The 24,052-nt window shown below is 58.8% G+C and overlaps 3 protein-coding genes across 3 annotated transcripts; 2 read left to right on the top strand and 1 right to left on the bottom strand.

Annotated features, from left to right (window-relative positions):
* Positions 1-4,650: 4,650 nt before the first annotated feature.
* On the top strand, positions 4,651-12,086 carry NHSL3 (NHS like 3). The gene is made up of 7 exons (XM_059488925.1): positions 4,651-4,731; positions 6,063-6,218; positions 6,422-6,477; positions 7,597-7,714; positions 8,058-8,174; positions 8,262-11,120; positions 11,335-12,086. The coding sequence occupies exons 1-7, from the start codon at positions 4,674-4,676 to the stop codon at positions 11,355-11,357; spliced, it is 3,387 nt and encodes a 1,128-aa protein (XP_059344908.1). The 5' UTR covers positions 4,651-4,673; the 3' UTR covers positions 11,358-12,086.
* A 244-nt stretch (positions 12,087-12,330) lies between these two features.
* On the bottom strand, positions 12,331-18,803 carry YARS1 (tyrosyl-tRNA synthetase 1). The gene is made up of 14 exons (XM_059488686.1): positions 18,754-18,803; positions 18,590-18,654; positions 17,935-18,081; positions 17,681-17,856; positions 15,726-15,855; positions 15,396-15,476; positions 15,034-15,126; positions 14,709-14,844; positions 14,450-14,535; positions 13,955-14,090; positions 13,569-13,663; positions 13,268-13,461; positions 13,032-13,173; positions 12,331-12,927 (listed from the first exon to the last, which is right to left on the bottom strand). Exons 1-14 carry the CDS (start codon positions 18,767-18,769, stop codon positions 12,817-12,819), a joined length of 1,608 nt encoding a protein of 535 aa, XP_059344669.1. The 5' UTR covers positions 18,770-18,803; the 3' UTR covers positions 12,331-12,816.
* A 77-nt stretch (positions 18,804-18,880) lies between these two features.
* Positions 18,881-22,136, top strand: LOC132083681 (S100P-binding protein-like). The gene is made up of 4 exons (XM_059488503.1): positions 18,881-18,958; positions 20,129-21,097; positions 21,289-21,386; positions 21,999-22,136. Exons 1-4 carry the CDS (start codon positions 18,881-18,883, stop codon positions 22,105-22,107), a joined length of 1,254 nt encoding a protein of 417 aa, XP_059344486.1. The 3' UTR covers positions 22,108-22,136.
* The last annotated feature ends 1,916 nt before the right edge of the window (positions 22,137-24,052 follow it).

Genomic DNA, 24,052 nt, shown 5'->3' with positions numbered 1-24,052 from the left:
CTTCCACTACCCCAGACTGCGCCAACACTTCCAGGGATGGGGTGTCCGGATTCCTCAGGGGTTCCTGTGGCTGTGAACGCGCCCAGCAGCAGCCGTGGAGCCCCTCGGCAGTGCCGGCTCCTGCGGGGCAGCTCCGGTGTGGGCTGAGGAGCTCTGAGCTCCGTCCGTACCAGGGCCACGCTGGGCCGGCTCCGCAAACCCCCGGGGGGCGGATGAGAGCGGGGCCCGGTCCCGGCGGGGGCACAAACCCGAGATTTACACAGGAGCTTCCTCCGGGCAGCATCCTGCTGTGCCCGGGACACCGAGCCCTTCCCGGTGCTGCCCGGGACACCGAGCCCTTCCCGGTGGTGCCCGGGCAGGCATCTCGGCTCTGACATGCCGTGCCGTGCTGCCTTGGCACGGATGGGACCTGCCCTGCGCCTCTGGGTATCCCCCACCCCGTTCGGTGGCAGCTCCTCTCCGTGTCCGTCCCCACGGGAGGGAGGATCGGCACCTCCGCAGCTTTCCCTGGAAAAGCCCCGCGGGGTTGGGAGCTGCTGCTTGCAAGGACGGGGGATCCGTGCATGGAAAAAACCTGCAACGTCTTGTCCTTAATCCGTCTGCCGGGCTGGCTCCTGCGGGGAGCCAGGTGCCTGCTGCGACAGGCAGCGCCTCTGCCGTGGCAGGAGCACCCGGTGCCCTGCAAACAACGCGGGGACAGCCAGCCCGGGGCACCGGAAAGGCTGGAGACACCGAGGGAAGGACATCAGGAGTGATAAAGCTCTGGGGAATGGAAGGAGGAGGTGTTGGTGGCCCAGGCCTGGTCGCAGTGCCACCGGTGTCACCCTGTGTGTGTCTCCCTCTCCCTCCCTGCGCTCCCCAGCTGGGATGTTCCCGCCCGGATCCGGCTCCTGGCTGTTATTTACCTTCAAACCTGTTCGGTGGCTTCTGCAGGGTGTGGGGACGTGGTGGGATGGAGGCCGTGCAGGGATGAGGCACAGCCGGGCATTGGGGTGGTCCCGCCGTGTCCCCCTCTGCTCTGCTACCCACACCTGGGATAACTCAGGGAGCAGGGGACACTCCGTGTCCCCTCAGGGCTGGCTGTGGGACAGCAGCGAGCTCAGGGCCCCTTGCACAACCCTGAGTGCTCCTGTCACGACAGGAGCCGTGGCTGGAGGCGACTGGAGCTGCACTCTGCTCCAAGTGGGATTTCACCCTGCTCCAGCTCCTTCTCCAGGGCCTGCTGGCTCACCGAGGTGAAAGCAGGCAGCTTTCTGCGCTGAGATTTAGAGGAAGAAAAAAACAATCCAAGTTTGTTTTCCCGGCTGAAATTAATTTTAGTTCAGGCTCTGCGTGGGATCGTGTTTGAGAGCAGAGCCGGCAGCGGGGATGGGGCGGTGTTTATTTGCTTGCTGGAGATGTTTTCCTGGCTGGAGCAGCCCCCAGGTGTGGCCCAGGGCAGGCTGGCAGCAGGGGCTGTGTGGCCAGAGCCACTGTCAATATTATTGTGCTCTTACCCTGCCTGCAGTGCTCTGGGTCCCCCGGGGTGTTCCAGGGCGTGGATGCTGCGCTGAGACACGGATTTAGGGAGTGGGTTCGTCGCCTTTAGGGGCTCCCAGACACCCTAAAGAATTCAAGGTTGCAAAGGGAGCAGAGGGACAAGATGCTGGAGCAGAGTGGCTGGATAAGATCCCTTCCAAATGAGAATATTCTGTGATACTGGAGCACAGCCCTGTCAGGGTCCTGACAGCTCCATGGGGCTCTCAGGAATGGGGTCCCTGGTGCACCCCATTGATGTTGTCAAGCAGAGCAGTGCCCAGGCCTGGATGGTGCTGGGAGGGACCCCCAGAGAGGTGGGAGAGCATCAACCCCGTGAACCAGGGGGGCTTCTGGCTGCTTTGGCTGCCGAGAGCGGGACACAGATCCCCTTGGGGACCTCGCAGCCCCTTCCCGCCCGCCTGGAGCTCCCCCCCTCCCCATTTTTGGGCGGTGAGTCAGTGGCGGTGGAGGGGCGGGCAGGAGCCGCCGCAGGACCCGCGGAGCAGGCAAGTCGGGGCAGTGCCGAGCAGGCAGCGATGGATGTTTGCAGCCAGCCCGGCCAAACCTGCTGCTCGCAGGAGGCGCAGGCTGCCGAGGAGGGGGACGCGAGATGGGATTTTCTCCCCTGGCTCTCTCCAGGTGAAGAGCAGCAGAGAGAGAGAGCTGGGCCAGCACTGAGATGCGTTTGCAGCATCGGGCTGGGCGGCCCTGGCTGAGCTCCTGTGGGGTCTCAGCCCTTGTGGAGCCCACTCTGGTACCCCCAGCCTGTCTCAGGCAGGGTATTCGGTGTTCCCTGTCCCTTCCTGTGCCTTGCTCCGGTGATGCTCTGCCCCCTCAGCAGCAGGTACCAGCCCCAAGCCCATCCTTGAGGAGTGCCTGCCTCCTTATCTGGGAGAGCTCCGCTGCCACGTGTGGCCCAGGCACGTGTGTCAGCCCAGCCCGGAGGGCACGGGGAGATCCGGGATGCACCGCAAGGAATGCGCAGGGGCCGGGACACCGGCTGCACACCGGGCGTGTTGCTACCGGCAGCGGCTGCAGCTGCGGCGGCTTCCCCAGCCCACCGGGACCCCTGTTCCTCCTGGATTCCCCAGCCCACCGGGACCCCTGTCCCTTCTGGATTCCCCGGCCCACCGGGACCCCCGTCCCTCCTGGATTCCCCAGCCCACCGGGACCCCTGTCCCTCCTGGATTCCCCCCGTTTCCAGCAGTTTCACCGTGTGTTGACAGAGCAGGGGTGAGGCCGGCCGGGTGAGGATGATGAGGTAGCGAAGGTCACAGGGAGTGGGAGAAGTGGAGCTGCCACGAGGCTCCTCCGTGCCCTGGCTCAGCCCTGGATTTTCTTTTGGGAGGTCGCAGCTCCTCCTCAGGGGTGTCACACTGGAGAGGGACACATCTCCATCAGTGAGGGATGTTCTCCAGGTCCTGTGTGGGCAATGGGCCACAGGCAGGGAAAGGCTGGCTGCCAGCACCTGGAATGTCCTCACAGCCCTGGAAGCAGCTTCCACCTGGGCTGAAGCTCAGCTCTGCCTGGGCCCTGCCCCAGCAGCTCAGGAGGGGCTGTTTCCCTTTACTGGGGGGCTCTTGGTGCCATGGAGGGGGGTCTGTGCAGTCCCTGGTGCCATGGATGGGGTCTGTGCAGTCCCTGGTGCCATGGATGGGGTCTCTGCAGTCCATGGTGCCATGGAGGGGGGTTTGTTGCAGTCCCATCCCTATGGGCAGAGCTGGAAGGCTGGACCCTGACCCATGGAGCCAGGAGCAGTGTCCCTGCCAGCTGCCACCACCCGTGGCCCTTCCTGGGCTCAGGCTGCCCAGAGCAGAGGGCAGGGCTCAGCTCAGCACGTGGCTGCTGCTTTGTGCATCCTCAGCCCTTTAATTATGTCCCTTTTCCACTTGTGCTGTGAAAAGGGCTGGGGAGCCTCTGCCCACCCCCACCAGCACCTTCTGGGGGGTGAGTGGGCAGCAGGGCCCATCCTGGAGCAGGTGCTGGCTCAGGCACAGCCAGGGAGCTGCTGCTGTTGGGATTCCAGGGAAGAAATTCTCTCTGAGCCCAGAGCTGCCTGGCTGGGGACACAGAGATGTCCTTCACAAGGTCAAACTGTCCCTTGGGCTGCACAGGCGCTGCTGGACCCTGCGCTGGGTGAGCCCACCCTGAATTGTGCTGGAACAAATCCGTGGGGGGCTGCAGGACAGGGGCAGAGGGTTTGGCACAAGGACATGACTGCCTGCTGGGTAAACACTGGGTGCTGTTCACTTTTTGGGGTAAAATGCCTGGAAATGGGGGGAATGGAGATCCCCACTGCCCTCCATGGTGGGGACAGTGACTGGCAGTGCCACTGTGTGACCGCCTGGCATTTCTGCCCCTGCTTTCACCTGCCTCTGCAGCAGCACTGGAGCTACTGGTTAGACTGGTCCCAGGGCTGGTTTTCCCCCAGCCCTTGTGACCGTGACGTGGCCCTGTCCCTAAGGACAAACAGCCCTGGCCCTGTCCTGTGTTCCCTGCCCGGAATGGGGCTCTCCTGGCAGGGTCCTGGGGGACACTGGGGACGGGCTGGCGTGGGGAATGTCACCCTGCTGCCTGTGCTGTGTCATAGCCAATGTACAAACCCTCCCAGTTCCTCCCAGTTCCTCCCAGTTGGCCGCACTGTTGTGGAAGGGAACGACTGGTTTGCGGCGCTGCTGTGCCCAGCAGGGTCCCGGGGAGTCCCAGGGGTCCAGGAGGGAGGAGCAGGGGAAATGCTGGCCCCGAGCCTGGAAGAACAGATCCCTGTGGTCTGTGCCGTGCGTGGGAGGAGGCGGGAGGGCCGGGGGCCAGAGGAGGGGCCCCTTCTTCCCTTCTCCGAGGGAGCGGTGGGCGCAGCTGGGGCTGTCCCCTCCTGCCGGGGACTGTCCCCTCCCGCCGGGGACTGTCCCCTCCCGCCACCGCGCAGCCGTCCCCGGCTCAGGCTGCTCCCTGCTCTCGAGCAGCTGCGCCGGAGCGTCTTCGCCTGGCCGAGCATCCTCCCGCCCGTGCGGATGAGGACGGAGGGAGGGAGCCGGGGGCCGCCGGCATCCGCCCCGCCGGCACGCACCGGGTGAGAGCGGCACAACAGGCTGAGCATCCTCGGGGGGCGGCGGAGCCCCCCGTTCCCTGGGGACCGGACCCTCTCCCCGGCCACCATGGTGGTTTTCATGGGCAGGAACCTCTCCTCGCTGCTGGCTTTCTTCAAGAAGAAGGGTGAGTGAGCAGCGGGCAGGGAGGGAGCAGAGCCCTGTCCTTACACAACCCCTGCCCGCCGGGAGCCCCCGGCCCACCCCGGGCTGCTCGCCCACCGCAGCGGGCAGGGGGGCTGTGCCACCCCCGGGGGAGGGCAGGGAAGGTCACCCGGCCCTGGAGTTACCGGGATGGATAAATCACTGCGCTCCTCTCCCCAGCACATCTGGGGGGTGTCAGGCTGCCGAAACTGGGGGAGAAAAGCGGGTTAGGGGCGTGATGCTGGGGGGGCTGAGGGTGTCTCGTGCGGCCCGCAGGGCTTTTACAGCGGCACGGGGGATCGGGGTGGCAGCACCCGCCGGGCCGTGCCCCGGTGCCCGCTCGCACCGCGCCCCGGTGCTGGCGGAGGCAGAGGCCGGCATGGCGGCAGGGCGGGAGGCTCCATTGTTCCAGGCCTGCTCCTTTGTGTGCGGGAGACTCAGCACGGCTGCCTCGCTGCCTGGCCCTTGGGGGTGCAGGGACACGGGGGGCTCGGGGGATGAGGGCTGGTGGGTGCTGCTGGCAGTGTGAGCAGCAGGTGCCCCCGGGGTGCCAGCCTCGATGGTTTCCTGCGCTCGCCCTTCCCTTCTTCAAGATTGTTTTTGTTTGCAGGGAGAGTTTGAGGCTTCGCTCAGGCGTGGAGCGGGCAGGGCTGTGCCCACAGTGCTGCAGTGCCAGGGCTGGGTGATGCCAGGGCTGGGTGATGCCAGGGTAGCCCCTGGGTGCTGTGGTGGCTGTGGGGAAGGGGCTGCCAGGCTGGGAGTGGAGGTTCCGTGCTGCCCCAGGCGTGGCTGATGTGGTGTTGAGCAGCCAGCAGGGATTTGGGTCCTCTGGGATCTCTGCTGCTGGATGTGCCTCAGTTTCCCTCTTCTGCGCCGTTCCCAGCCTGCCGGGGCGTGGGGGGAGTCTCTGCTCTTGGGGTGATGAGCGAGGCCTGGGAATGACGCAATGCTCTGAAGGGAAATTCATCCTCATCCTCGTTCCCTCCACATTTAATCCCCTCCCGTGCTGCCCCTTCCCTGCTCAGCTGCCCCCAGCCCCACACAATTCAGGGCTGAATAACGAGGCCCTGTTACCTCGTTAGCTCCTGATGAAGGCGCTGGGGAAGGAAGGAGGTCCCACATCCAGGGAGAAAAGCAGCAGAGACATCCTGACTCCGGAATATCGACCGGGATGGGATGGGATGGGATTTCTCTCGGTGTTCCAGCGCCGGTTTGGAGCTGAGCAGGATAACATCACCCCTGGCGCTGTCCCCTGCGGGTTGGGTGGCAGCGTGGCCGTGTCCCCCGGCCCAGCTGACCCCGCTGTCCCCGCAGGTGCTGCCAAGGGCGAGGGTGAGAAGCGGCTGAGCGTGCAGTACACGGCGGGCCAGGAATGTCCCGACAACGTCTTCTTCCCCAGCACGCGGCCCCCGCACCTGGAGGAGCTGCACAACCAGGCCCAGCAGGGGCTCAAGTCCCTGCAGCACCAGGGTAGGTGTCCCCAGCCCCAGGGTGGCCTTGGGGACATGGTGGAAGGGCTGTCCCCAGCTCCTGGCTGGCCGGGCGCTGTGGGCGGCGCACGAGGCTGAGCAGAGTCCAGTGCTGGTGCTGGGCAGTGCAGGGGGCACTGCCAGCTCAGCAGCTGCTTCCTCTGGATCTCCTGGAGGGTTTTACCTTCTGTCTTCCCTCCACAGAGAAGCAGAAACAGACCAAAAGTGCCTGGGACCACGGGGACACCAGCAGCCTCCAGGTGAGCCTTGCCAAGTGGTGTTTTTGGGGTGAGGGGACACAGGGGGGCTCTTCTGTCCTCTCTGGGTGATGTTGGGGACAGACAGACAACCAACCAAGGTGGCAGGACCATGTCCAGGGGGGTTGTGGGGCTGGAACTGGCTGTGTGTGTTGTCCCCTTTGCCCCATGACGAGTTGTTTTTCCCATCCTCAGCCTTGGCACGTCCTGCTCTGCCCTGTGGGGTCCCCCTGTGCCTGCATCCCCCTGTCCCTTCCCCACTGGTGTCCCCTGGGAGCCTTGACTGAGCAGGGGTGACCTGGTGGCATATGGGGACTGTTGGCCATACCCAGCCTGGTGCCTGTGTCCCTCCCTGGCTGCTGACGAGGGGAAACTCCCCCTCCTTTGGCTGAGCTTTGGCAATCCCTGGGCTCTGACCCCGCTGCCAGTGCCTCACCCTGTTTGTGTTTGCTCAAGCTGCTGCCTCTGGTTGGCTCTCAGCCCCTTTAACCCCTTGGAAGTGGGGGACTGGGAAAACCCCTTTAACCCCTTGGAAATGGGGGACTGGGAAAACCCCTTTAACCCCTTGGAAATGGGGGACTGGGAACCCCAGGATGGACAGAGCCATGGGGGCAGTGAAGTTAACTTCAAGTTAACTCTGAAGTGTCTCATCCCAACCTGTGCCTGTCCCAGTGGGACAGGGGAAGGGATGGGGACACTGAGCCATGTCCTGCATGGGGCTGTGTCCAGGGGATCCTGCCTGTCCCTGTCCCACACCCCTCTCCCAGCCATGGCAGCCCTCCAGCCCTGCAGTTTGGGGCACAGCCAGGCTGGGAGCACCCACGGAGTCATTTTGGGCTTGGCACGGGGGCAGCTCCTTCAGGTGCTCCTTGCACACCCCAGCCCCGTCTCTCCTGCCCTCGGGGGGGCTGCAGAGCCATGAGGGGTCCCAGGGGCTGCTCCCAGCCCTGCTCCTGGTGGGAGGACTCTGGATGCCGGCGTGGCTGACTCAGCCTTTGGCCCTCGGAAGAGCTTTTGTCTCACTGCACAGTCAGTTCGCGGCAGGGAAGGGGCCTGGCCGGGGCTGGGGCGGCTCTGTCCCCTCAGCCTGGGCTCTGCTGAGCCCTCTGTGTCCCCCCACAGTCCTGTGCATCCTCGGAGGATGACAGCCTGTCCTTCCGGAGCCGGGCAGCCTCCTGTGCCACGGACAGCACCTCAGAGGATGCGCTCTCCATCCGCTCCGAGATGATCCAGCGCAAAGGTACCGGGCTGGGCTGGGGAATGGGGCTGCCAGGGCGGCTGGGGAGCAGGGCAGGGAGCTGGGCTCTGCCCAAGAGCCAGCACAAGGATTTGGGGACCCTTGGGAGAGAGGAGAGCAGCTCTGGCTGAGTCAGAGCGTTGGGGCTGGGTGAGGGGGATGGACAGACAGACAGACAGACAGACAGTGTCTCCTCCCTGCTCAGACTGTTCGGTTGGTGCCTGTTCCACTGCCTGAGTCTGGCTTATCCCAGAGCACCTCTGGCAGTGGGAAGTGTTGGGGACACTGGGGACATCCAGACCAAGGCTCCCCACTCACCTGCTGGACCCTCTCACACCTCTTGCAGGTTCCACCTTCCGACCACACGACTCCTTTCCCAAATCCTCAGAGAGGGCTGGCAAGAAGAGGAAGGAGAGGAGGACGACAGTGCTGGGCATCCCCCAGCACGTCCATAAGGAGCTGGGTAAGCTTTGGGGGAGCAAGGGGGGATTTTTAGGATCTGTTTGCCTTCCCTTGGCATCACACTGAGCTCATCTCTCCCTGCTCCCAGGTCTCAGGAACAGCCGTGGAGTTAAGGGACATCCTGAGGTGGATAAGAGAGGGCCAGCAGGCCGTGGGGACGGCCAGGCAGTGCAGCCCATGCTGAACGGGGGGCAGGTGTCGGGTGATGCCATCCGCATCCCCACCATCGATGGGAACCTGCAGCCCCTGCCCGCAGTCGGCGGTGCCCGAGTCTGCCTGGGAGTGCTGGAGGAGGCAGATGCAGCCCTGCAGAAGCACATCAACAAGGTTTACTACGATGACAGCTTGCTAGGGAGGAAGACAGCGGCCAAACTGTCACCCATGATGAGGCCGAAGTCGCTGGCCGTGCCGGGCATGACCACCTACGCCAACCCCCCGGAGATGCTGGTGGGCCCCGTCATGTCCATCTCGCCCCAGGGCACCTACATGTCCAAGATCATCCCCAACGCCATCCTGCCGCCCATGGTGGACGTGGTGGCCCTGACGAGCAGCAGCGTGCGGACGCTGAGCCGCTGCAGCCTCGTGTCGTCCAGCCCGGCCTCGGTGCGCTCCCTGTCCCGCTTCTCGGAGCGCGGCCCCCGCAGCCGCGAGCCCTCCTCCTCCAGCGACAACTGGAGCCACTCGCAGTCCACGGAGACCATCGTGTCCAACAGCTCCACCATCTCCTCCCAGGGTGGCTGTGACCACCGGCAGCCCGAGGTGGGGCCGCATAGCGAGGTGGACACGGCAGCTCGCTCTGACACCGACCAAATCAGCATCTACAGCTCCGCCAGCTTCGCCAGCTCCTGCTCCAAGCCCGCTGCCGGCCTCGCTCCTGCAGCCCCCGGGCTCCTGGGCGTGGGCAGCGGCCGTGCATCCCCTGCCTACAGCACGAGCAGCCAGGCGGAGGGCTCGGACACGGCCAGCCTGGCCAGCGAGCGCTCCTCCACCCGCAGCGTGTCCCTCAGGAAGATGAAGAAGCCCCCGGCCCCTCCCCGCAGGACCTACTCGCTGCACCAGAAAGCTGACGGGGAGCCCAAGGTGCTGGGGCTGCCCCCCAGGCCCGAGCGGCGGCCCCAGCGGGAGAGCAGCGCGCCCTGGTCCCCGCGGGCCGAGCCCTTCAGCCCCACGGGCGAGGATGAGGTGTTCTCCCCAGCGCTGAGCGAGACCAGCAGCCTCCGCTCCGAGAGCCTGGCGGGCGCCAGCTCCCCCGAGGCCCCTCGGGGCCGCCCCGGGGTGACGGTGGTGCTGAGGGAGCCCCAAGCTCAGGCCAAGTGGAGCTGCCCCGATGGCTCTGACCGCACCATGTCCCCCTCCAGCGGCTACTCCAGCCAGAGTGGGACGCCCACACTGCCCACCAAGGGCTTGGGACCCCCAGCTGTGTCGCCGGGCAAGTCTCAGCCCCAGAAGCCGGACCGGGTCTGCTCCCTGCAGTCGCCCGCGCTCTCCGTGTCCTCCTCCCTCACCTCCATCTCCTCCTCGGCCTCGGACCCGACCCCTCCTGAGGTGCTGACCGCTCGCTCAGAGCGGTTCATCATCCCGCCGCACCCCAAGGTTCCTGCTCCCTTCTCCCCGCCACCCACCAAGTCCCAGCAGCCCCCGGCCCCCGCCGGCTCTCTGCAGCCCTCACAAACCTGCCCAGCGCTCAGCACTGCCGGCCGGGAGCCCTCGGCCAAACCCAGCGGCAAATCCCCACCGCCATCGCCGCCGCCTGCCTACCACCCGCCTCCCCCGCCGGCCAAGAAGGTGGAGGGGAGCCCCCAGAGCAGCAGTGAACCCTCCACCGACACCGCCTGGCCCCCGCCACCACCGCCGGCCCCCGAGGAGCACGACCTGTCCATGGCAGACTTCCCCCCTCCGGATGAATCCTATCTCTGCAGCCTGCCCGATGCCACCTCGGCCCCGGCGGGCGGGCAGACGGCGACACCGAGCCCGGGGGCTGCATCCTCACCACCTCAACAGCCAGAGCCACCCACCGGGGCTCCACAGCCTCCACACCCCGCCGAGCCCCTTCCCACGGCCCCCGTGCCCCCGCCACCGCCGCCGCCTCTCCCGCCGCCCTCGGCTCCGGCCCTGCCGCCCCAAATCAGCCTTAAGAAGGCGGCCAACGGCCCCCGGGCGGAGGCCAAGAAGGAGCCGGTGTCGCGGAGCAAGAGCGGCCCGGCGGCCAAGGAGGACGCCAGCCTGCCCATCGTCACCCCGTCGCTGCTGCAGATGGTGCGGCTGCGCTCCGTCAGCGTGGAGCCCGCGGCCGGGGCTGGAGCCGGGGCTGGAGCCGGGGCTGGAGCAGGGCCCGAGGAGCGCCCGGCCCCTCAGAAGCCCGTCCGGCGCTCCCTGTCCAACCGGCAGCCGCCCCCCGCCCAAGACGCGGTGCCTTCCAAGCAGCTCCTCCACGCCGTGCACCTCAAGGCCGCCGCCTTGGCCTCCGCAGAGGCCGCGGAGAAGCCGCCGGGAAGCCGAGCGGGCCAGCCCGGCCCTGAGGGACCCGCCGGGGATGGGCAGCTGTCCCCCCGGAGCAAATCGCCGGCCTCCACCGCCAGCTTCATCTTCGCCAAGAGCTCCAGGAAGCTGGTGATCGAGACGGCCTCGTCCCCCGAGGCACAGGCTGATCTGAAGCGGAACTTGGTGGCCGAGCTGATGAATTTCTCGGGGCAGCGCTCGGCAGCCCCGGCCGCTGCCGCCCCGCAAACCCAGAGGAAACCCGGCAAGATCCCCCCTCCAGTAGCCAAGAAGCCTTCGCTGGGCTCGGGGCCGGCTCCTTCCCCGAAGGCACCGGGGGCAGAAGCGTTGGGCTCCCCGGTGCTGGACGGGGATGCCAAGGTGGAGGAGAGCAGGACTAAGAGCGAGCTGGAGGGGACGGAAGGCAGGAACGGCGCGGAGCCGCCGGCTCAGAGCCTCCCTGCACAAGGTACGTGGGGTGGGAGCCACGGGGTGATGCTGCTGGAGGTTCAGCCTCGCTGCTGAGCATCCTGAGCTGTGCATTCCCAAGGGATGAATTCCCAGCGCGGCTCTTGGGCTGTGTTCCAGCTGGGAGGCACTGGGACAGCAGGGACAGAGGCTGGTAGGGCTGTGGGAAGCTGGGATTTCAGGTGGCTGATGGGCTCTTTCCTCCTGCTTTGCAGACAGACGGGGAGAGACGGCCTGAAGGATGACACTGCAGGACTGGAGCCCCCATGGACAGGAATCCAAATCTCTCAGGGACCTGGGCAGGTCAACGGACGAGTGTGGAACTGGCAACTAACTTAATACAGGAAGCAAACAGCCTTAGCCTCCACGGCCTTGATGATATTTATGCAAAAATGGTGTTGGTTTCACTTTCCTAAGTACTACAGCTTTATTTTGCTTTTTTTTAACTGGACTCGAGGCCCGTGCCCAGAGCCAGCACCTCCTCCCTGCCAAGCTGATGCTCGGTGTGGGTGTGTGGAGCTGAGCAGCCAACACCCAGAGGAGTTTGGGGGCCAAAGACACCGGAGCTGGGGCCGAAGACGCCCGGAGCTGGAGCCACTGCTGCTGGCCAGGCAGGCCCACGAGGAATGGAAGCACTTTGGACAAAGAATGGGAAGGCTTTGGCCACGACAGCACCTGGGGAGATGAAAACAGCAACAGGAGGGGATGGAGGTGCTGGTGGGGAGGGATCAGGGCTTTGGCTCTTGATGGAAAGGCCAGAGGGGCTTGTGGTCAGCCCTGGTTCTGGCCACTCACCACTGCCCAGCAGGAGGAAGGGCCTGGCTGCCCCTCGAGCTAGCCCTGGGCTCTGGGGTAGAGCCTTGATTCTGTTTCTGTAAACTCGGGTCACATTTTGATTTCTTTGATTGTAAAAAAAAAAAAAAAACAAACAAAAACCAAACAAAACAACAGACCCAACCAAACCAAACTAAACCAAACCAAAAGCACCTGACCCTCTGCCGCCGAGTAGCTGCTCAGAGCTCTGTACCTGGCTGGTAAAAATGATGACAGAAGCTTGCTGCCTCCTGTTCTTCCTGGTTTATGGTTGCAGGTCCCTCCTGGTGCTGCTGAGCTCCAGGGACACCCTTGGGCTGGTTCCCAGCACCACTGCCCAATAAAACTCTGGAGCAGGGCTGGCTGCCAGCTCCCCTGGACAGATGGGCACAGCCACGTGCAGTCAGCTCGACATTTTATTGGGTTTTATGACAGACAGATGGTTCCCGAGTCAGTGTTTAAGGCCCACACCCCTCACAGGCTCAGGACAGCCCCATGGGTGCTGCCTGGGCTGGGGGTGGAGCAGGGGACGGGGCCTGCCGGGCTGTCCCCAGCTCTGGTAGCAGCAACACAAGGTTGGAGAAGCAGCTTTTCCCTTCTGCCCTCACCACAGCAGCCACACGTGGCACCCCAGCGGGCAGGGAGTCCAGTCTGTGGCACAGCTGGGTGGCCCCAAGGCCATGGGGATGAGTCACATGAGTCCCTTGCGTGTGGTGGCCCCTCCAGTCAGTCCCCAGGGGCCCAGGGGGATGGATGATGAAGGCAGCTCTGGGTGAGAGGCTGCAGGTTCAGTCCCAGAGCCCCCAGGGCTGAGCACGGGTGGGGAGATGACTGGGAGGAGCCTGGCTGAGCTGCAGGAGGCCCCAGAGCAGCCCTGGCACTTGTTAGCTGATGCTGCCACCCCTCAGGCTTTTACAGGAGACAGTGCCCAGCTTGGTCAGGAAGTTTCTCTGCTTCCACTGCGCGACACAATCCTCAGAGATGCAGAAATCGGCCTGGGGAGCACAAGAGGGAGCAGGGTCAGCCCTGGGAGGGTTCATCTCCACAGTAACATCTGGGGTCACCCAGAGGTGGAGCTACAGCCACTCCCAGGCCTCACCTGCAGCTTCTCAAAGACCTTTTTCTTGGGTTTGAGCTCCTCGTCGGGCTCCCCACCCTCGTAGCCCTCCACGTAGACACGCTCCCCGGCACAGCACCCGGCTGGGGGGTCCAGGGGCTCCACTTGACGGGGCTCCCCCACACTAAGGAGAGGTGTGGAGACACCAGAGTCACCCCAGGGTGCTGCCCCTGAGGCAGGAGGGCTGGTCCAGCCCCGGTGTCCCCCGTGTCCCTCACCTGGAGGCACACAGCACCATGCCCTGCGACTCCACCCCCCTCATCTTCTGGGGTTTGAGGTTGCAGAGCAGCACCACGAGCCTGTCCTGCAGCTGCTCCTTGGGGACAAAGTGCACCAGGCCGCTGACCACGGTGCGGGGCTCGGCCTCGCCCACGTCGATCTTCTCCACGTACAGGCTGTCGGCATCCGGGTGCTGCCAGGGGGAGCAGGGGCGGGAATGGGGCGGCAGAGAAGGTGCCAGCCCCACCAGGCACACCCCAAATGTCACCACGTGGCAGGGTTGCTCCCCTCTCCCCATACCTTCTCCACGCTGATCACTTTGCCCACACGGATGTCCAGCCTGGATGGGATCACGTCCTCTGGCTCTGAGTTCTTGGTTCCCTTCTCTCCAGGCTCTGAAGGGTGAAGGAATGGTCACAACACTCAGCACAAACCCAGGCAGGTGCTCAGCCCCAAATGCAGGCCCTGGGGGCAATTCCCTGCAGGGAATTCCATCCTTGTCCCTATACCAGAGAGCAGAGTCCCTCCTGTGCTGGCTTTCCTCACCCTTCCCAATGTTCTCCATGGCTGCTTTTGAGTCTGGAGCTTCAAAACTTTTCTCTGTCCCACTCAGCCCTGCATGGTCAGAGCCCCATTTCCTTGAGCTCCCAGGACCCCACTTCCCCTGGCTCCCAGCCCCTCCTTACTGGCTTTGGATGGGGTGGGATATGCAGCACTGCTCAGCTTCTTCAGCTCTGGGCAGTTGAATTTCTCCCTGATGGGGTCAAGCAGTTTGTTCAGGGCCACTTCCACAGAGTTCTTCAGGTCTCCAGGGTGCACAACCTGTGTCAGGACAAAGATGTTCCTGTCTGAGGCCACAGAGACCAAACAGGATGGGAAGATGAATCCCAAATCCTCGACCCGATTCCCCTTGGACATGAGAAGTTTCTGGATGCTTCTGCCTCCAGCCTCTGTTGGAAACAGCTGGGAAGGGTTAAAGTGCTGCTCTGCTGCAGGATGTGGCTGATGTGGTGCTGTCCTGACCTCACACCCTTCACTCATCCTCTCTTCCCCAGGCTCTCCTGCCTGGGAGCATCCCACACTGGCAGGCCACACTCCACACCTCCTCCAGTGCAGATTTCCATCTCCCAGACTGCTCCCAGGAACCTCAGGCAGAAGGTTCAGCCCCTCCCAGCACTCACCTGCTCAGCAAAGTCCTTCTCCAGGGCCTCGTAGGCCGTGTAGGTTTTGTTTCCTCCCCATTTCTCCTCTCGCAGGACCACAAACTCTGGGACAAAACAGGTTTTAAAGCTCAGATTAACTCAAGGCTCAGCTAAACCACCCCACCCACCCTGCCCAAGAGCAGGGGCTGGGCAGGTGGCACTCAGGGACAGCCTTGTTTCAGGGGACACACTCCTGTCCCCTCCTCTTACCCACACCCCAGCATGGTGAGCCTCTAACCTGATTTGAGGGGGAAGAGGACGTGCTTGATGAAGGAGAGGACACCATTGTTCTCCACGTTCCCTGGCTCACAGAAAGCCTTCTTCAGCTTCTTCTTCACATCCTCCTTGCGGTCCAGAAGATCAATTTTGGAGTCCTGCAGCAAGAGATTTCCTCAGCCCTACACCCAAGCTTTTACAAACTCATGCTGGAGTTGCTGCACCTTCTTAGAACTCATGTGAATGGTGAGGAAGAGCTCACCTTCCCTGGGGTGGTCCCCTCTCAGCCCCCAGCCACCAAGCTGTCCCCCCAGAGCCCCCACAGCACAGCCAGACCCAGGACCAACCTCTTCTGACGAGCTCATTTTGCTGCCTGTCAGCCCAGGAACCATGGGGTTCATCAGATGGACACGCTTGGCATAGCCCAGGGAAGGGAGGTACTGGGAAAACACAAGGAGGCAAGTTAGATCCAAGCCTGATTCAGCTTTAATTCCCAATCCCTGTTTGCTCCTGGCTCCAGGTAGCTTTGGGATCTGGGGTAACAGCACCCGGGAAGGGCAGAGTCACAGCCAGGGATGTGTGGCTGTACACAGGAGCAGCACAGAGAGCTGTGACATCAACCAAAATCCCACACACTTCTCCCAATGGATTTGGGAGTGCCCAAGCCCTCCCTCAAACCCCAGTGTGGCAGAAATCCCCAATTTCTGACCTTCTCAGCAAAGGTAAAGATCTTCCTCTGATCCACCCCTCCAAACTGTGCGTCCACCTTGAGATATTCCTCATCCAGCGCCTGTGGAGAGACACAGAGCCTGAAGGCTGGACCAGAACACTCCTGCCCTGTCCCTCAGCCCCTCCTGGGCCACTCCCAGCCAGGGAAAGTCAGGAACATTCCAGACTGTTTGCTCTGTGCTCAGGCCAGCCTTTGTGCCACCGCCAGCTGTGACACTGGGGTGAACAACAACGACATTGGCACTCTGCCCCCAACACCCCTGTGGCCCTGGCTGTGCCAGCACCTCCCTGGCCACCACCCCCGCCTCACCTGCAGGCCTGGGTAGAGCAAACCACTCAGCAAGGGATGCTCCACCTGCTTGACCACCTCTGCCCCGGCCTTCTTGGCGTCGTGCTGCGTCACCACGGAGGAGAGGCGGTACACGTCCAGGGTGTACTCCCTGTGGGGACAGCACTGTCACCAGGGGCATGGGGACAGCCCTGAGAGATGCTCCTGGGCACAGTGGGCATGGGGACAGCCCTGAGAGATGCTCCTGGGCACACCGGGCATGGGGACAGCCCTGAGAGCTGCTCCTGGGCACACTGGGCATGGGGACAGCCCTGAGAGATGCTCCTGGGCACACCGGGCATGGGGACAGCTGTGCCAGCTGCTCCTGGGCACACCACTGTCAGAGTAGGGAGACAAAACAATCCCTGCTCAAGCTGGGGACCAATGACAAATGATCCAAATCTCAGGCCCAAGAGCAGAAACAACATGGGCTGAAGAAGGATTGGGCTTCATGGACTAAAGCTGGAATTGGACCATTAACTGCAATATGGAAATGAAGCAGAACTCATAAAAGTGAGAGGTCTTGTGACCACGTGTCCATTTTGTGATCATTTTGGTTCATATTGGGTGTAGCCCTGGCTGGACTCTTGTGCTACCCAAGGTGGATATATTGAGGCCTTCTAATAAATCCCTGCTTTTAGGGATAATAACATATTATATATAACATTATTAGATACTTCTAAATTTATATATTACATATATCTATATCTATCTATATATATAACATATATACACATATATATCTTACATATACCTATATTTATAGATATAAAATATTAGATACTTCTAATAAATGCCTACTTTTAGGGAAAATATTATATTATATATAACTGTATTGGATACATATATACATATATAAAATATATAATTAATTATTAATTATTAATAATATAATGATATATATGTATATATACACACAGTATTAGATACTTCTAATAAATCCTTACTTTTAGGGATAATACTGTATTATATATAATAGTATTAGATACATATATACACATATAAAATACATAATTATTAATAATAAATAATATATAATAATTTGTATGTGTGAATATGTGTGTGTATATATAATATTAGATACTTCTAATAAATCCTTGCTTTTAGGGATAATACTGTATTATATATAATATTAGATATATATATATATACAATATTAGATACTTCTAATAAATCCTTACTTTTAAGGATAATACTGTTCTATATATAATATTAAATATATATATACACACGATTAGATACTTCGAATTAATCCTTACTTTCAAGGATAATACTGTTCTATATATAATATTAAATATATATATACACACGATTAGATACTTCGAATTAATCCTTACTTTCAAGGATAATACTGTTTTATATATAATATTAAATATATATATATACACACGATTAGATACTTCGAATAAATCCTTACTTTTAAGGATAACACTGTATTATATATAATAATATTAGATATATATATTATATATATAGAGAGAGATAGATAGAATATTAGATACTTCTAATAAATCCTTACTTTTAGGGATAATACTGTATTATATATAATATTAGATATATAGATATATACACAATATTAGATACTTCTAATAAATCCTTACTTTTAAGGATAATACTGTATTATATATAATATTAGATATATAGATATATATATATACACAATATTAGATACTTCTAGTAAATCCTTACTTTCAAGGATAATACTGTTTTATATATAATATTAAATATATATATACACACGATTAGATACTTCGAATAAATCCTTACTTTTAAGGATAACACTGTATTATATATAATAATATTAGATATATATATAATATATAGATAGATAGATAGAATATTAGATACTTCTAATAAATCCCTACTTTATTCTTTAACTCCATCCACCCCTGTCCTAGCCCAGCCCCCCAGGGCCCCCCTGGCTGCCCAGGACTCACTTGCTGAGCTGATAATCAGTGCCCCGGACAAATCTGAGTTTCTCCAGGGGCACCCCGATGCTCTCCAGCATGGCTTTGATGACCTGCTCGTAGTACCGGGTCCGCAGCTCCAGCAGCTCCCACGGAGCCTTCATGTTGTCCAGGTAGGCATGGAGGTCAGCAAAGAGGATTGTCACCTAGGACAGGGGACAGCAGGGTCAGGGGAGCCGTCCTTGCCAGCTGCAGGTGGCACCCAGCAGGGTGGCAGCGCCCACCTCGCAGCCAGCCTTGAGGAAATCGGCGATCTTGGACATGGGCACGAAATAGGCCACGTGGGGCTTGCCCGTGGTGGCCGTGCCCCAGTAGATCTTCAGCTCCCGTTCCTTCAGGATGGACATGAGCTTCTCCTCGCCCAGCACCTCCTGCCAGGGGACAGAGCACAGGGAACTGCAGGGACAAATCCCCCAGGGACACATCCCAGGGGACACATCCCAGGGAACTGCAGGGACAAATCCCCCAGGGACACATCCCAGGGGACAAATCCCGCTGGGACAAATCCCGCATGCCGGGTCCCTGGGCTTGCCCTGCCTCAGATCGCCCCTATCCCGGTGGGATCCCCCCATCCCGGCCTCCCCACGCCCCGATCCTGCCCCGTTCCCCCTCTCGGACCCCAATCCTGCCGTATTCCCTCCGGTACCTGGACCCCATCCTGCCCCAATCGCCCCCGCTCCAGCCCAAACCAAACCGCCCAGCCCCTATTCCTCCGCTCAACCTCGATCCAGCCCCTCTCATCCCTCAGATCCAGCCCCAATTCCTTCGCCCGACCCCGGCCCATCCCCGCTCGTCCCTCAGATCCAGCCCCGACGCCGCCACTCGTCCCCCCGGCCCAGCCCCGATGCCGCCGCCCCGGCCCCATCCGCCTCCCGGTACCTGCAGGTTCCGCGTGATGAGCTGATATTTCTCCTGCGGGCCGGGCGCGGGCTCCATGGCGGCGGCTGCAGGGCAGGACACGCGGTTACCGGAGCCCCGGTTCCCCCCGGTTCCCTCCTGTTCTCCCCGTTTCCCTCCCCGGTTCCCCGCCCGGTCCCACCGACCTGCCCCGGGTTGCATCAGCCCCGCTCGGCGCTCGACTGCCGCGCCTGAGGCCCGCCGAGCGCCGAGCTGTCGATGCGGGATGGGAGAGGGGCGCGCTCCTCCAATCAGAGAGCGCCTCGCGCGGCGATGAGCCCGCGCTCCACCAATCAGAGGGCGCCTCGCGCTCGTGTGGGCGTGGCCTTGGCGCCGTTAAGATGGCGGCGGGTGAGCGCCTTTCCCGCCAGGCCCGGCCGGGCCGCGGCCGCTGTTTTGCCTCAGCGCAATTTAATTCTCCCTCGTTTATTTTGGGCGGTTTTACCCCTTTTTTCCCGGGATTCGGGGAGCTCCCTGTGTTGGGGTGGGCGGGGAGGAGGAGCCGGGGGCGGGGCGGGCTGGGCCCCGCCTTGGGGCGGTGCCGTTGAGGCGCCGGTTGGGCGGTGCCGCTGAGGGACGGGCGGGTCCCTCACGGAGGCGGTGTTGGCTTCAAAGCCTCGGTGAGGGGAGAGCGGGGCTGTGCCGCCTCCTGAGGTTTTAATCGGCACAGGGAAAGGCTCCAGGGTGAGCCGAGTGAGGGTTTTGGTGTTTAAAGGGGCTCCAAGGTGGATGTGGGACAAGGGCCTGAGGGACAGGACACAGGAATGGCTCCCACTGCCAGGGGAGAGGGGATGTTGGGGAAAATTCCCTCTCCGTGAGGGCGGTGAGGTCCTGGCACAGATGATGCCTTGTAAAGGCCTAAAACAGAGGCTAGACAAAATTAAAGAATAAAGCAGGGATTAATTAAAAGGCCTCAATGGATCCACCTTGGGCAGCACAAGAGCCCAGCCAGGGCTACACCCAAATGAAGGGTTTTGTGTGAGTGTCTCAATGACTAATCCCCTCACAGGCTTCCTCTTCCTTTGCTCAGTTTTTCCCAAGCCAAAAAAAGACTTTTTTTAAAATAATGTGCTTATTTGTATCTCTGAAGGGCGGAGGTGGGGGTTGAGACACTTGGAGGTTTTATTTCATGCCTCAGGCGTGTTCTGCAGTTTAAAGCTGTGCTTTGGGATTCCTGGGGTCTGCTGTGAGGGACTGGCAGCACTTTGGAGGAGAGGGGGTTTCTAATCATTGGGGTTTCCTGCTTGAGGGAACACTCAGGATGAAGGATTGGTTGGGACCCAAAACCGTCCAGAGCAGAGATCAAATTGTGGTGGTTTTGCTAAATTCCAGCTGAGCTCCTTTCACTGAGGCCATTGCTTTTGCTGGCAGGTTGGAGCTGACTCCTGCTGATCCCTCCTGTGGCAGGGCTGATCAAAGACCAGCAGCAGCAGCAGATGAGCCTGTGGAGCTGGAAGCAGAGCTGCAGGAAGGCACAGAGCCATGGCAGAGAGCTGCCCTCCCTCCCCTGGGCTCCACCAGGGCCTCAGGCAGGATCCAGCCCCCGGGGCCAAGAGGCTCTCGGATTCCACGGTGCAGGTGCAGGCCCTGCAGTCAGCCAAGAAAGCCTGCGTGCTGAGCCGTGACTGCAGCACCCCAAACCCTGCAGGGAGTGCTCTGCTCCCTTCCCCAGGCTCTGGCTGCTCCCTGCTCCTGGATGAGAGTGGGCAGGACGAGCCTGGGGCCGGTTTTGCCGTGGCCAAGTACGATGATGTGGCCATTTCCCTGGACATCAGCAGGTGCTTCGACGACAGCGAGCTGGATGATTCCCTGCTGGAGCTGTCAGGCAGTGAGAAAGGCAATTCTCCCTTTGATTACACCGAGGAGGAGATCCAGGAAATCTTGGCAGATGATTCCATGGAGGCTGAGCAGCAGCAGAACCTCCATGGTGAGAGCCACGTGAGCCAAAGTGAGAGCAAGAGCGACCAGGGGGTGTCACTCAGTGAGGCCACCCAGGAGGCAGAGGAGCCTCAGGAGCATCCCTCAGGCAGCTCTGGGTGTGATCCTGGAGTTTTGAGTGGCATTTCTGCTCTGGATGGGGCTCAGAGGCTGCAGCAGGAGCTGGACCTTGACCTGCAGGAGCTGCTGAGCCTGAGCCCCTTTGCTGCTGCCTGTGCTGATGAGGCTCTGGAGGAAAACAACCTGGAAAGAGAAACTCTGGATGCCATGATAGATGATTGCTTGGGATATTCCACAGCTGCTGGGAGCTGCATTGCTGAGAAATCCTCAGAAAGGGTGATGCCTAAAGGCCAGGAAAGCCTGGGGAAATCCCTGCCCTCATCCAGCCTTCCCTGTGGCCAGGGCACAGGGGATCAGAGTCCAGCATCTGGACTTCCACCCAAAAAAGAACTTCCCAAAGGAACGCTGAGCTGTTTGTCAAGGAAATCAGGCTCTCCAGAGGATGCTGAAGGGGAATCCAGAGGAGCTGAGCAGCCACCAGGCAGCACCAAAGTAAACTCCCATCTTCATTCTTGCAACTTGAATGGTTTTCATCCCATCCCTTTGGATTTGTCCATGTGCACACAAGTGCTGTGTTGATACAGGGGGAGGTTTTCCAAGTGGATTTTTATATAACTCTAAAAGCAAAATGTACATGGAAAAGTTTTATTAGATGTTAATCCCCTTTTTCCTTCCCTTTCCAGTTAAGGGACACAGCTGTAGGCCAGAGTGGGCAGGAAGAGCCACCCAGTGGCAAGAAAAGTGGCAAAGTAATTCCTGTCCCACAGGAGGAGGAAGAAAGGTAATTTCTTAGGAAATCTGCACTTTAAAAAACCATCCCAGCTGTTTCCTCCACCACTGGGTTTATTTCTAAATTAAATCGCATTGAAATAATGGGGAAATAATAAATATTTCACCCTGGAAGAGGGGAAAGAACATCGGGAAGTGGGAAAGGAGGTGGGTGAGGCAGTTTTGGTTTGCAGGCAGGAGAGGGGATGTTTGTGCCTCCCTGGCTGCTCCTCCCGGGGCTGTTCCCTGCAGGTGGCAGCAGCAGAGCGCTCGGGATGCAGCTCCTGCTCTTCCCCGCTCCTGGAGGCGCCACATCGGGGCTTTTCCCCCTCATTCTGGGCGTTGCTGTTGTGTGAAAAAGAGATTTTGCTGCTTTTGAGAGCTCCCCGTTGTGGTCAGCAGGGCAGTGACCGCCTGGGTGGCTCAGCTGCTTTGCTCTCGGCGTGGTTGATCTTTGGCAGCTTTACACAAATAAATTCTTTCATTTTTTTTCCATCCTCAAAAACAGTGCTGCAAGAATGTCACATCTGCCATAGTTCTGCAGGGCTCTTTGCCCTCTCTGTGAACTGTAGCCTAATTTAACAAATAACCTAAAATAAAATTAACACAATTTATTATTTTCAAGGCCAAAACAACGGAGCTGGATTTCAGAAGCACAGCCTGAGCAAAGGAGACGTTTCTCTCCAGGCTGTGCCAATCCAAGTGAGGAAAAGTGTGGCTATTACCTCAGGTAACCCCCAGGTGGGAGGGGATGAGGCTGGTGGGGAGGGAAAATTCAGCTCCTGGCTGGACTTGAGTTCTTTATTTGGAGTGTGTTTGTTTTCAGAGGGGAATAAAAAAATGTCTGTGATAATTTGTGCACTGCCATGCACAAAATTCCTGCACAGGAATCAACCTGGCTGGCTCAGAGGAGTTTTACAGATATCTGGGAAATGTTGTGAAGGGGTTTGGTGTGAAAAAATCAGAAAATCAGGAAAATACCAAAGCAGGTTTGTATTCCATGGGAAAAGCAGAGCTTTGCCAAACTATCCTGGAATCAACATTGGCAACACCTCCAGAACATGGAGTTCCCACCTTATCACCAGCCCAGAGCACTGAGTGCCACCTCGAGGACTGCTCCACCTCCCTGAAACTCACACTGGGGCAATCCTGAGCTCAAGTGCTGGGATTTGGGCTCAGACTGGGGGAATTGAGCTCAAATTCTGGGATTTAGACTCAGACTGGAGGAATCTTGAGTTCAAATGCTGAAATTTGGATTCAGACTGGAAGAATCTTGAGTTCAAATGCTGAAATTTGGGTTCAGACTGGAGGAATTGACTTCAAATTCTGAATTTTGGACTCAGACTGGGGGAATTGAGCTCAAATTCTGAATTTTGGACTCACACTGGGGGAATTGAACGGAAATGCTGAGATTTGGACTCAGACTGGGAGAATTGAGCTCAAGTGCTGGGATTTGGATTCAGACTGGGGGAATCTTGAGCTCAGGTACTGGGATTTAGACTGTGGGAATCTTGAGCTCAGATTCTGAAATTTGGACTCACACTGGGGGAATCATGAGCTGAAATGCTGGGATTTAGATTGGGGGAATCTTGAGCTCAAGTGCTGAAATTTAGACTCAGACTGGGGGAATTGAGCTCAAGTGCTGAGATTTGGATTCAGACTGGGGGAATCTTGAGCTCAAGTGCTGGGAGTTAGACTCAGACTGTGGGAATCTTCAGCTGGGATTTAGACTGGGGGAATCTTGAGCTCAAATTCTGAAATTTGGACTCAGACTGAGGGAGTTGAGCTCAAGAGCTGGGATTCAGACTGTGGGAATCTTGAGCTCAAGTGCTGGATTTAGACTCAGACTGGGGGAATTGAGCTGAAATGCTGAAATTTGGACTCAGACTGGGGGAATCTTGAGCTCAAATGCTGAGATTTAGATTGGGGTTTATTTTTGACACCTTCTCTGTGTTGGCTCAGGGGTGTCATCCAAGAGCCACTGACTGTGGGGGTGTGGAAGGGAAGGTGTTGGGATTGCAGAGAGGTTTGGATTTCAGCTCCTGGGGGCTGGGGGTGGTGCCAGATCTTTTCTGGGATTCTAATTAAGTTTGGATTTCAAAAACAATGACTCCCCCCTGGTAAACTCTCCCCAGTTTCTCAGTGCTAATCCCAGGGGACAATTTTAGGGATATTATTACAACAACACTCACAGGAGAATGTACACCCCAGATTTTAATGGTTGTGAGTAGAAATTAAATAAAAACAGGGAGAGAGGGAAAAGAAGAAGAGGCGAAATTCAAATTCCTGACCCTTCAAAGTCGCAGCCTCAGGAGTTAACCCTTGCACCACCCCTGCTGGTGTCTCACCAAGGGTTCTTAGAGAGCTTTTCCCTTCCTACCAGCAGGGGAGATGGAGAGCACTGCACCCTGCCTGGACTTGGAGTACAAAACACCCCTCACACCTAACTTAGAGGCTAAATAGAATATCCCTGCAGCTCCCAGGGTTCTTGGGCTCTGACACCTTCTGGATTACAGGAGCTGGGGGTTCCTCTGGCTCTGCTCCAGGGGGATTTTCTGGTGTTTTCTGTCCCTCTTTATGCCTGGAGAAGGCTGACCCAGAACAGAGTTAAAGAATAAATTAGGGATTTATTAAAGGCCTCAATAAATCCCTAAATTAGGGATTTATTAAAGGCCTTGG

This window comes from Ammospiza nelsoni, chromosome 25, assembly GCF_027579445.1.
Source record: "Ammospiza nelsoni isolate bAmmNel1 chromosome 25, bAmmNel1.pri, whole genome shotgun sequence".
Classification (NCBI taxonomy): Eukaryota; Metazoa; Chordata; class Aves; order Passeriformes; family Passerellidae; genus Ammospiza; species Ammospiza nelsoni.
This window is presented reverse-complemented; position numbering and strand designations above follow the sequence as displayed.

What these genes read in the sequence shown, in the direction of transcription:
- LOC132083681 (XM_059488503.1), top strand. Translation starts at nt 18,881, where the DNA reads ATGAGCCCGCGCTCCACCAATCAGAGGGCGCCTCGCGCTCGTGTGGGC. An exon ending in AGCCACCAGGCAGCACCAAA is followed by an intron (nt 21,098 to 21,288) that starts GTAAACTCCCAT and finishes TTCCCTTTCCAG; the next exon opens with TTAAGGGACACAGCTGTAGG. An exon ending in CCACAGGAGGAGGAAGAAAG is followed by an intron (nt 21,387 to 21,998) that starts GTAATTTCTTAG and finishes ATTATTTTCAAG; the next exon opens with GCCAAAACAACGGAGCTGGA.
- NHSL3 (XM_059488925.1), top strand. Translation starts at nt 4,674, where the DNA reads ATGGTGGTTTTCATGGGCAGGAACCTCTCCTCGCTGCTGGCTTTCTTC. An exon ending in CAAGTCCCTGCAGCACCAGG is followed by an intron (nt 6,219 to 6,421) that starts GTAGGTGTCCCC and finishes TTCCCTCCACAG; the next exon opens with AGAAGCAGAAACAGACCAAA. An exon ending in CGAGATGATCCAGCGCAAAG is followed by an intron (nt 7,715 to 8,057) that starts GTACCGGGCTGG and finishes CACCTCTTGCAG; the next exon opens with GTTCCACCTTCCGACCACAC.
- YARS1 (XM_059488686.1), bottom strand. An exon ending in TCTTTACCTTTGCTGAGAAG is followed by an intron (nt 15,127 to 15,395) that starts GTCAGAAATTGG and finishes GTGTTTTCCCAG; the next exon opens with TACCTCCCTTCCCTGGGCTA. An exon ending in AAATGAGCTCGTCAGAAGAG is followed by an intron (nt 14,845 to 15,033) that starts GTTGGTCCTGGG and finishes CTCTTGCTGCAG; the next exon opens with GACTCCAAAATTGATCTTCT.